General features: G+C 46.4%; 1 protein-coding gene across 2 annotated transcripts; it reads left to right on the forward strand.

Annotated features, from left to right (window-relative positions):
* The first annotated feature begins 311 nt into the window (after window positions 1–311).
* LOC143768916 (uncharacterized) lies at window positions 312–6,627 on the forward strand. 2 transcript variants are annotated; one of them, XR_013214116.1, is made up of 2 exons: window positions 312–696; window positions 6,427–6,443. XR_013214116.1 is itself a non-coding variant. In XM_077257529.1 (2 exons), the coding sequence occupies exon 1, from the start codon at window positions 4,360–4,362 to the stop codon at window positions 5,875–5,877; it is 1,518 nt and encodes a 505-aa protein (XP_077113644.1). In that variant the 5' UTR covers window positions 4,180–4,359; the 3' UTR covers window positions 5,878–6,143; window positions 6,427–6,627. The 2 variants fall into 2 exon arrangements, 1 of the variants encoding a protein (XP_077113644.1); XM_077257529.1 differs by lacking the exon at window positions 312–696 and adding an exon at window positions 4,180–6,143 and having other exon boundaries at window positions 6,427–6,627.
* The last annotated feature ends 5,890 nt before the right edge of the window (window positions 6,628–12,517 follow it).

Consider the following 12,517-nt stretch of genomic DNA (forward strand, 5'->3'; position numbering starts at 1 on the left):
CATAGACTCAGTTTCACGCCAAAACACTCAGCAGTACGCAGCTAAGCGCACAATGTCTCAAAACAGCACATCCTCACTCAAGACGAGATCACGAGCAAGCTCTAGCAGGTCATCATTAGCAGAGCTGGCTGCTGTCGCCCGTGCTGAAGCTGAAGCAGCCAAAGCGAGGTCCTCCTTCGCCGAGAAAGAAATGCATCTAAAGCTGAGACAAGCAGAGCATGAAGCAGAAAATGCACGTCTGCAGACAGAAAGTGCACGTTTGCGGGCAGAGCAAGAGGCAGAAGGTGCGCGCCTGCAAGTGTCTCTAGAAAGACTTATGGCAGACAAAGAGACAGCAGCTGCAATAGCTAAGGCAGAGTACTTGGAAGCCATGAAGGATCCTGATTATGAGAGACACAGCAACATTCTTGGAACAGATCTAGAGCAGCAAGATCCAGCTCAGCACGTTGCAGAGTACGTCCATCGACACTCCAGCATGGACAACACCCTCGACAGGCTACATCGATCAGCCTACGCCGATTATCATCGATCCAACCCCGAACTTCGCTAGTACAAACAAGACGTCCAGCACAGAGATGTCAACCACAGCTACCGTTCCACTGAGAAGAAGGTACAGCTCCCACCTCACCTTAAAGAGACATCTTCTTCACCAGAAAGGTACTATGCAGACTGTCCGAAGCCAAGAGCGTCTCACAGGTATGGTGATGCACCACACACTAGACATGACTATAACATACCGGCTCGTACCAACACTGATCAAGCCACCATAGACTTGTAAAGCTCACTGACAAAGCCGAAAACTATAGGTCATGGCGAGCTTCGTTCCAGAACGCCATTCAGGGACTGGACCTTTCTAGTAGTGAGGAGTTAGATCTCCTGGTAAAGTGGCTTGGAACTTAATCGGTCGAGCATGCTAAAAGACTAAGAGACATTAACATAGAACACCCACACATAGGTCTACGTAAAGTGTGGGAAAGACTTGATGAATGCTATGGGTCCGTAGAAGTAATAGAGAATGCTTTATTCAAAAGAATTGATGATTTCCCTAAGATAAGGCCCAAAGGTTATCAAAGGCTTAGAGAATTAAGTGATTTATTGATAGAGTTACAGGTCGCCCAGAAGGAAGGTCACTTGCCTGGATTGGCATTCTTAGACACTGCTAGGGGTGTCAATCCAATAGTACAAAAACTTCCTTACAATCTTCAAGAAAGGTGGGTTATACATGGTTCACGGTATCAACAAATTCATAATGTACCATTCCCTCCTTTTACTGTATTTGTTGAGTTTGTCACCCAGCAAGCCAGGATCAGAAATGACACTAGTTTTGATTTCACTCTGTCATGTTCCACTACCCCTGGTGTCAAACTCAGTAAGACACCCGTGGCAGTCCATAAAACTAATATTGATTCCACAGGTCCTCCTCACAAGACAACTAAGCCCCCTACAGAAGAGAGCAAACCTCAGGATGTCAGTAAGCAGTGTCCTCTACACAGGAAACCACATCCTCTACTAAAGTGCAGAGCCTTCAGGGAGAAGACTTTAGAGGATCGCAAAGGTTTCCTCAAGGAAAACAACATCTGCTTCAAATGCTGTGCTACAACCTCTCACTTCGCCAGGAACTGTGAAGCTAGCGTGAAATGTGCAGAATGCAGCAGCACGGATCACAATACAGCCTTGCACCCCGGACCACCTCCACGAGTGTTGTCACAGGCAGAGGAGCACGATGAGAAGCAGAAGAACACCGACGAAGACACCCCTGCGGTCATCTCTAAATGTACGGAGATCTGTAAGGGACTCACAGGAGGAAGATCCTGTTCAAAAATCTGCTTTGTCCGAGTCTATCCAGCAGGCCACAGAGACAAAGCGCTCAAGATATATGCAATCCTGGATGACCAAAGTAATAGGTCTTTAGCCAGGTCCATCTTCTTTGACAACTTCAACATTGTAGGCCCCGGTTCTCCCTACTCCCTTAGGACATGTTCAGGTACCATCGAGACGGCGGGGAAGAAAGCAACCGGATACAAAGTGGAGTCCATAGATGGCCAGACCTGCCTGTCACTACCGACCATCCTGGAGTGCAACCAGATTCCCGACAATAGGTCTGAGATACCTTCACCAGAGGTGGCAACATATCACCCCCACCTGAAGCATATAGCCCACTTGATACCTGAGTTGGAACTAGAAGCTCCAATAGCTTTACTTCTGGGAAGAGATATACTACGAGTCCACAAGACTAGAGAATATATCAATGGCTCCCGGAATGCCCCATACGCTCAGAGGCAAGACCTTGGATGGGTCATTGTAGGAGATGTCTGCCTAGGAGGAGCACACAAGCCGGTCTCAGTCAACAGTATGCTTACCAGCACACTAGAAAATGGACGTCCATCTCTCTTCCAGCCATGTCACAATAGTCTGCTGGTAAAGGAACTACCGAGCAGCATTCCCCTACCTTGCCCTTTCTCAGTTCCTATCAACGAAGACCACGCCTGTGAAGGTGAACAAGACCACATAGGATGTACAGTCTTCCACAGGACAAAGGAAGACAACAAGGTAGCGATGTCTATAGAAGACAGGATGTTCTTGGACATCATGGATGAACAAATAGTCAAGGATACGTCGAACAGTTGGGTCGCACCTCTACCATTTCGACCTCAGAGGAGACGCCTACCCAACAACAGGGAATTGGTCTACAGCAGATTTATCTCCCTAAGACACAAGCTTCAGAAGTCACCTGAGATGAGGGATCATTTCTTTACTTTCATGGGAAAGATATTCCAGAACAACCACGCAGAGATTGCACCTGCACTTCGACACTCAGAGGAGTGTTGGTACCTGCCCATCTTCGGAGTGTACCATCCTAAGAAGCCAGGTCAAATTAGAGTGGTATTCGACTCAAGCGCCAAATGCGAAGATGTGTCATTGAATGACGTCTTACTGTCGGGCCCAGACCTCAACAACAGACTTCTGGAAGTATTACTCTGTTTTCATAGAGATTCAGTGGCATTTATGGCTGACATACAGCAGATATTCCACTGTTTTCTCATCAAAGAGGAACACAGAAACTATTTGAGGTTCTTCTGGTACCGTGACAACGACCCAGACAAAGACATCGCAGAGTACCGGATGCGGGTACACATCTTTGGGAACAGCCCTTCCCCAGCAGTCGCAATCTACGGCCTCCGACATTCTGCCAAAAAGGGTAAAGAAGAGTATGGCTTGGACATTAGGTCCTTCGTGGAAAAGGATTTCTACGTGGATGACTGTTTGAAGTCCACACCGACAAGTGAAGCCGCAATCAGTCTACTAAAGAGGACACGTGACATGCTCACTCAGTCTAACCTAAGGTTACACAAGATTTCCTCCAACAGCCGAGAGTTGATGGAAGCCTTTCCCTCTGAAGACTATTCCAGCGATCTAAAGGATTTAGACCTCAGCATTGACTCCCTTCCCATGCAGCGGAGCCTCGGATTACTGTGGGACCTGAAGACAGATGCTTTCACCTTTCAGATCAGCAAGGATGAGAAACAAGGAGTTCTTTCCTTCGTGAATAGTTTATACGACCCCTTGGGATTTGTAGCTCCAGTAACCATCCAAGGAAAGCTGATGCTCAGGGACTTCACCCAAGACACTACTGATTGGGATGATCCACTTCCAGCAGAAAAGGCTGACATGTGGGCAGAGTGGAGGAAGTCTCTTGAAGCCCTGACCAACCTTCGTGTGAAACGACCGTATGCTCCTGTCCACAGAGGTCAAAACGCAAAGACTTTGTATTTTCTGTGATGCATCAGTCAAAGCGATTGCAGCAGTAGTGTACCTCAAAACCATAGACGTAAGCGGACAGTGCCATATCGGGTTCGTTATGAGCCGGACAAAATTGGCGCCACTTCGTGAACACACGATACCCAGACTGGAACTCTGTGCTGCTGTCCTTGCAGTTGAGTTGGCCGAACTGATCTCTGATGCGATGAGTCTGAAGATCAAGGATGCAGAGTTCTACACCGATAGCAAGGTGGTACTGGGGTACATCTGTAACGAGACATGACGCTTCTACGTCTACGACAGCAACCGGGTACTTCAGATAAGAAGATCCACCGGCCCTAATCAGTGGCACTACGTACCTACTCACCACAATCCTGCGGACCACGCGACTAGATCTGTTGCATCCAGTTATCTGAAGGACACTACATGGTTCACAGGTCCTCCCTCTTTGTACCGTTCGATGCCCCACATCAGCAGGCCTGATACTTTCGAACTAGTGGGTCCAGACACAGATGAAGAGATCCGACCTCAAGTGTCTGCTCTACATACAGAGACTTCAAGCTGTCACCTCGAATCTCACCGGTTCAGCAGGTTCTCCACATGGAAGTCACTTGTTCAAGCTATAGCCTATTTCATGTAACCCAGTCCTACAAGTCAACACTACCTGATAGCCCGAGACCTTGTAAAGGTTGGCATCACTGCAGGCTTGCGTTTACTGCTCCCGACCTGGAAAGAGCCAAGGTTATAATACTTCGTGTCGTACAAAGAGAAACTTATGGCAGAGAAATAGACAACCTCAACAAGGGACAAACCATTCCTGAAGTCAGTGGGCTGAGGAAGCTCGATCCGATTGTCGATCAGGATGGGCTGCTGAGAGTCGGAGGCCATCTTCAAGAAGCGGAGGTAGAAGTTTCAGAGAAGCACCCGGTAATAATTCCTGGATGTCATCACGTAACAACCCTGCTAATTCAACATCATCATGTCTTAGTGAGACACCAAGGCCGTTTTTTTACTGAAGGAAACCTACGGGCGGCTGGACTATGGATAGTTGGAGCAAAGAGAAGAGTGAGCAAACTCATCTACGACTGTGTTACGTGTCGCAAACTCCGGGGCACATTCCAAAATCCGAAGATGGCCAATCTTCCACCCGACAGACTCAGTACTGAACCCCCCTTCACCAACGTTGGACTAGATGTATTCGGTCCTTGGTCTGTGGCTACACGACGGACTAGGAAAATACTTACAGAAGCAAAGTGTTGGGCAGTTCTATTCACGTGTCTGTCCATCAGAGCCGTTCATATCGATGTAATCAAATCGATGGACACATCAAGTTTTATAAACGCACTTCGACGCTTCATCGCAATCAGAGGCCCTGTGAAGCATATTCGTTCTGACCGAGGTACGAATTTTGTCGGAGCGGCAAGAGAACTCCAAATCCCTTCCAATCTGGACATCGCTAATGTGGAAAGGTATCTAGGCGAGCAAGGATGTACCTGGACTTTCAATCTACCACACTCTTCGCACATGGGAGGTGCGTGGGAAAGGATGATAGGGATAGCACGCAAAATACTAGACTCTATCTTCTTGCAAGCTAACACCAGACTTACACAAGAGAGTTTAACCACGTTCTTGGCAGAGGTCTCAGCCATCATGAATGCCAGGCCACTGACAGCACTTTTTAGTGATTCCGGAGATCCATCCATCCTTACTCCGGCGATGTTACTCACACAGAAAACCTGTGTCCCGAAAGCTCCACTCGGAGAATTCAATGACAAAGACCTCTACAGACGACAATGGAGGCAAGTACAAAGCGTGTCCAACGTCTTCTGGGATAGATGGAGGAAACAGTATCTCTCCACTCTGCAAACCAGGACAAAGTGGCAAAAAGACCGCCCAAATATTCAATCTGGCGATGTTGTACTCATCAAAGACAGTCAGTCACATCGGAACGAGTGGCCTCTCGGCCTAGTCGTCAAGACCCTTCCCAGCAAAGATGGGAAAGTGCGGAAAGTAGAGGTCAGAGTGTGCAAGCTTGGGGAGAACAAACTGTTCCTCAGGCCCGTTACCGAGCTTGTATTATTATTTTCCCCAAAGGAACCTAATTGTGGCATCTGTTGACGCCAAGCGGGGAGTGTTCTGCCCATCTTAATGTGCAGAAAGTTAATTGTCATGTTATTCAAGTTATGGCCACTGGAGGTCATTAGTTGTCTACTTTTCATGTTGTTTACCAACTTTCCCTCAGAAGAGCAATGCCTTCTGGGTAAGTTCCGCCCTCATTCTTCTTGTGGAAGACAAGCTTCAGTAGCCATTTCTCCTCAGGACTGAAGGGAGGCACACGTGCTCCTGTCTCACTTACTTTCCTACCCCTGTCCTAACGGATCTCGGTACGTTTATAAAGGGTTAAATGCATCTTATGTTTGTGTTAGTATCTGAGCCTTATGCAGATCCTATAGTCTGATATAGTTAGGTAGATTGTGCTCTGCAGCTTGCAGTTAGGTTAATGTATGTTTACTCTGCATGTAGACAGATGCATCTTTGTATAGAATAGGGCAGTGCTGTTAGAATTACTGTGTAATGCACTCTGTATAATTCTAGCTGTAATGTCCCAGTTATTTATGTGATTGCACCCTGTATGTGCATATACTGATATGCTGTTATTCTTTACAGTTTTTCACCAGTCATCCACTATGATTATTCACTGAACATCCACTTTGTACATCAACATCATTCACTATTCGATCATCTGCTATGAATACTATCCACCATTGTTGTTCAACGTTATAGTTTATGTTATCATCACCCTAATAAATAAGACTTGAGCTTCAATACAGTCTGTTTAATGGGATGTGGATGAAGGTTTAGCCGTATGTTGGAATCCACACAGCATCCTACGTGGAGGAAGGCAGAACAACACCCCTTACCCTAATCCCAACGGTAACCCTAACCACACCCCTAACCCTGACACACCCCTAACCCTAATCCCAACCCTATTCCCAACCGCAAATGTAATCCAAACCCTAACTTTAGCCCCAACCCTAACTGTAGCCTTAACCCTAGCCCCAACCCTAACCCTAGCAATAACCCTAGCCCTAACCCTAGCAATAATCCTAACCCTAACCCTAGCAATAACCCTAGCCCTAACCCTAGCAATAACCCTAGCCCTAACCCTAACCCTAATGGGAAAATGGAAAAAAATACATTTTTTTTATTTTTCCCTAACTAAGGGGGTGATGAAGGGGGGTTTGATTTACTTTTATAGCGGGTTATTTAGCGGAATTTTATGATTGGCAGCCGTCACACACTGAAAGACGCTTTTTATTGCAAAAAATATTTTTTGCGTTACCACATTTTGAGAGCTATAATTTTTCCATATTTGAGTCCACAGAGTCATGTGAAGTCTTGTTTTTTGCGGGACGAGTTGACGTTTTTATTGGTAACATTTTTGGGCACATGACATTTTTTGACCGCTTTTTATTCCGATTTTTGTGAGGCAGAATGATCAAAAACCAGCTATTCATGAATTTCTTTTGGGGGAGGCGTTTATACCGTTCCGCGTTTGGTAAAATTGATAAAGCAGTTTTATTCTTCGGGTCAGTACGATTACAGCGATACCTGTTATGATCCTGGTGGCAAGGACCACAAAACTGACCTGATAGGTAAACCAAATAAAGACAAGCTCTGGGAGTGTGGTAACTATACTGACCGCAAGCCTGTACCTATCGACACCACACTATAGGCAGCCGTGGAGCTTTCCTGACAAGGCCTAGACGCCTCTTCACAGCCTGAGAAACTAGCTACCCCTAGAGAGAAACAAAGCCTCACTTGCCTCAGAGAAATTACCCCAAAGTTATAGACAGCCCCCCACAAATAATAACGGTGAGTTAAGGGGAAAACACAAACGTAGGAGTGAAAACAGGTTTTAGCAAATGAGGCCCGCTACTCTAAATAGACAGAAGATAGCAAGGAATCTGTGCGGTCAGTATAAAACACTATCAAAATTATCCACGCAGAGAATACAAAAAAACCCCACACCGACTCACGATGTGAGGGGCGCAACTCCGCACCCCAGAGCTTCCGGCGAGCGAGGAAATCACATTTAAGCAAGCTGGACTGAACTCATCATATGCTGAGAAACATTTTCAAGGAAATAATGAGAAAACATGAACTAGCAAACTTAGCTTCTCCAGAAGGAGACAGATCACAAGGGAAGTCCAAGAGAGCTCTGAACCAGTACTGAATACAACGACAGCAGGCAACAAGTAAAGGTCCAGGTGGAGTTAAATAGGAGCCAGACTAGCAGAAAACAAGGCAGCTGAGCCCAGCCGTATAGCTAAAAGCCACCAGAGGGAGCCCAAGAATAGAACTCACACAGTACCAGTCATGACCACAGGAGGGAGCCCGAGAACGGAATTCACAACAGTACCCCCCCCTTGAGGAGGGGTCACCGAACCCTCACCAGAGCCCCCAGGCCGATCAGGACAAGCCAAATGAAAGGCACGAACCAAATCGGCCGCATGGACATCAGAGGCAACAACCCAGGAATTATCCTCCTGACCATAGCCCTTCCACTTAACCAAGTACTGAAGCTTTCGTCTCGAAATACGAGAATCCAAGATCTTCTCCACCACATACTCCAACTCTCCCTCGACCAACACCGGAGCAGGAGGATCAACAGAAGGAACCACAGGCACAACATACCTCCGCAACAATGACCTATGGAACACATTATGAATGGCAAACGATGCTGGGAGGTCCAAACGAAAAGACACAGGGTTGAGGATTTCTAAAATCTTATAAGGACCGATGAAACGAGACTTGAACTTAGGAGAGGAAACCTTCATAGGAACATAATGAGAAGACAACCACACCAAATCCCCCACACAAAGTCGGGGACCCTGTTGTGAATTAGACTTTTTTGGCTCCCTCTTGTGGTCACTAGTGATATGACTCTGGGATTGTCTTTCTTCAGTTTTGGCACCCACCTGGGTCGTTAGTCCAGGGGTGTCGCTATATAAGCTTCCTGAATTCTCAGTCTGGTGCCTGGCATCGTTGTAATCAGTTCCTTTCTGTTTGCTCCTGTCTGCTGGTCCTGGATCTTGCAAAATTAAGCTAAGTCTTGCTTCCTTGTTTTTTGGTTATTTGCATTGCTATTATTTTTTGTCCAGCTTGTACTAAATGTGATTCCTGATTCTGCTGGAAGCTCTAGGGGGCTGGTGTTCTCCCCCCGGGCCGTTAGACGGTTCGGGGGTTCTTGAATATCCAGCGTGGAAATTTTGATAGGGTTTTTGCTGACCGTATAAGTCATCTTACTATATTCTGCTATTAGTCAGTGGGCCTCTCTTTGCTAAATATCTAGTTCATTCTTACGTTTGTCTTTTCTTCTTACCTCACCGTTATTATTTGTTGGGGGCTTGTATCCAACTTTTGGGGTCTTTTCTCTGGAGGCAAGAAAGGTCTATCTTTTCCCTTCTAGGGTTAGTTAGTTCTCCGGCTGGCGCGAGACGTCTAGAACCAACGTAGGCACGTTCCCCGGCTGCTGCTATTTGTGGTGCTAGGATTAGATATATGGTCAGCCCAGTTACCACTGCCCTATGAGCTGGTTTTTTGTGTTTGCAGACTTGGTATGTATTTTTGAGACCCTCTGCCATTGGGGTCATAACAGTATGCCAGGCCAAGGTTGAATGTTTAATGCATTGCAGAAGTGGGATTACAAGAAAGGAAAGTCTGAGTTTTTTTTTTTTTTTTTTCTTTCCTCTCTTTTTTCCTCCCCCTTACCTCTGAGTGGCTTGTGCTTGCTGCAGACATGAATGTCCAGACTTTGATTACAAGTGCGGATCAGCTTGCTGCTCGTGTGCAGGGTATACAAGATTTTGTTACCAGTAGTCCAATGTCTGAACCTAAAATACCTATTCCTGAACTGTTCTCTGGAGACCGATTTTAAGTTTAGGAATTTCAGGAATAATTGTAAATTGTTTCTGTCTCTGAGACCCCGTTCATCTGGAGATTCAGCTCAGCAAGTAAAAATTGTTATCTCTTTCTTACGGGGCGACCCTCAGGATTGGGCCTTCTCGCTAGCGCCAGGAGATCCGGCATTGGCAAATGTTGATGCGTTTTTTCTGGCGCTCGGATTGCTTTACGAGGAACCCAATCTTGAAATTCAGGCAGAAAAAGCCTTGTTGGCTATTTCTCAGGGGCAGGATGAAGCTGAAGTGTATTGCCAAAAATTTCGGAAATGGTCCGTGCTTACTCAGTGGAATGAGTGTGCTCTGGCCGCAAATTTCAGAAATGGCCTTTCTGAAGCCATTAAGAATGTGATGGTGGGTTTCTCCATTCCTACAGGTCTGAATGATTCCATGGCGCTGGCTATTCAAATTGACCGGCGTTTGCGGGAGCGCAAAGCCGCGAATCCTCTGGTGGTGTTGTCTGAACAAACACCTGATTTAATGCAATGTGGTAGAATTCAGACTAGAAATGAACGGAAAAATCATAGACGTCAGAATGGGTTGTGTTTTTACTGTGGTGATTCTACACATGTTATATCAGCATGCTCTAAACGCCTAACTAGGGTTGTTAGTCCTGTCGCCATTGGTAATTTGCAACCTAAATTTATTTTGTCTGAGACTTTAATTTGCTCATTGTCCTCCTACCCTGTTATGGCGTTTGTGGATTCAGGTGCTGCCCTGAGTCTTATGGATCTGTCGTTTGCCAAGCGTTGTGGTTTTGTTCTTGAGCCATTGGTAAATCCTATCCCTCTTAGAGGTATTGATGCTACGCCATTGGCGGAAAATAAACCGCAGTTTTGGACACAGGTAACCATGTGCATGACTCCTGAACATCGGGAGGTGATTCGTTTTCTTGTTCTGCATAAAATGCATGATTTGGTCGTTTTGGATCTGCCATGGTTACAGACCCATAATCCAGTCTTGGATTGGAAGGCAATGTCTGTGTCAAGTTGGGGCTGTCAGGGAATTCATGGTGACTTCCCGCCGGTGTCTATTGCTTCCTCTACTCCTTCGGAAGTTCCTGAGTATTTGTCTGATTACCAGCATGTATTCAGCGAGTCCAGCTCCAGTGCTCTTCCTCCTCATAGGGACTGTGACTGCGCTATAGATTTGATTCCAGGTAGTAAATTTCCTAAGGGAAGATTATTTAATCTGTCTGTACCTGAGCATACCGCAATGCATTCGTATATCAAGGAATCTCTGGAGAAGGGGCATATCCGTCCATCCTCTTCCCCTCTTGGTGCGGGATTCTTTTTTGTGGCCAAGAAGGACGGATCTTTGAGACCTTGTATTGAATATCGGCTTCTGAATAAAATCACTGTTAAATTTCAGTATCCTTTGCCTCTGTTGTCGGACTTGTTTGCCCGGATTAAAGGTGCCAAGTGGTTCACCAAGATAGATCTTCGTGGTGCGTACAACCTTGTGCGCATTAAGCAAGGAGATGAATGGAAAACTGCATTTAATACGCCCGAAGGTCATTTTGAGTACTTGGTGATGCCTTTCGGGCTCTCTAATGCTCCTTCAGTGTTTCAGTCCTTTATGCATGATATTTTCCGGAAGTATCTGGATAAATTTATGATTGTTTATCTGGATGATATTCTGTTTTTTTCTGATGATTGGGACTCGCATGTAGAGCAGGTCAGGATGGTGTTTCAGGTTTTGCGTGAGAATGCTTTGTTTGTTAAGGGCTCAAAGTGTCTCTTTGGAGTACAGAAGGTTCCGTTTTTGGGTTTTATTTTTTCCCCTTCTGCGGTGGAGATGGACCCAGTCAAGGTCCGAGCTATTCATGATTGGACTCAACCCACGTCAGTTAAGAGTCTTCAGAAGTTCTTGGGTTTTGCTAACTTCTACCGTCGTTTTATCGCTAATTTTTCTAGCGTTGTTAAACCTTTGACGGATATGACCAAGAAAGGTTCTGATGTTGCTAACTGGGCTCCTGCAGCCGTGGAAGCTTTTCAAGAGTTGAAGCGCCGGTTTACTTCAGCGCCTGTTTTGTGCCAGCCTGATGTCTCACTTCCCTTTCAGGTTGAAGTGGATGCTTCTGAGATTGGGGCAGGGGCCGTTTTGTCGCAGAGAGGCCCTGGTTGCTCTGTAATGAGACCATGTGCTTTCTTCTCTAGGAAGTTTTCGCCTGCTGAGCGGAATTATGATGTTGGCAATCGGGAGTTGCTGGCCATGAAGTGGGCATTTGAGGAGTGGCGTCATTGGCTCGAGGGTGCTAAGCATCGTGTGGTGGTCTTGACTGATCACAAGAATCTGATGTATCTCGAGTCTGCTAAACGCCTGAATCCTAGACAGGCCCGTTGGTCATTGTTTTTCTCCCGTTTTGACTTTGTGGTCTCGTATTTACCAGGTTCAAAGAATGTGAAGGCTGATGCTCTTTCAAGGAGCTTTGTGCCTGACTCTCCTGGAATCGCAGAACCAGTTGGTATTCTTAAAGAGGGAGTAATCTTGTCAGCCATTTCTCCGGATTTGCGACGTGTGTTGCAGAGATTTCAGGCTGGTAGACCTGACTCTTGTCCACCTGACAGACTGTTTGTTCCTGATAAGTGGACCAGCAGAGTCATTTCCGAGGTTCATTCCTCGGTGTTGGCAGGGCATCCGGGAATTTTTGGCACCAGAGATCTGGTGGCTAGGTCCTTTTGGTGGCCTTCCTTGTCACGGGATGTGCGGTCATTTGTGCAGTCCTGTGTGACTTGTGCTCGGCCTAAGCCTTGTTCTCGTGCCAGCGGCTTGCTCTTGCTCTTGCCTGTCCC

The sequence above is a fragment of the Ranitomeya variabilis genome, chromosome 4, assembly GCF_051348905.1.
Source record: "Ranitomeya variabilis isolate aRanVar5 chromosome 4, aRanVar5.hap1, whole genome shotgun sequence".
Lineage (NCBI taxonomy): Eukaryota > Metazoa > Chordata > Amphibia > Anura > Dendrobatidae > Ranitomeya > Ranitomeya variabilis.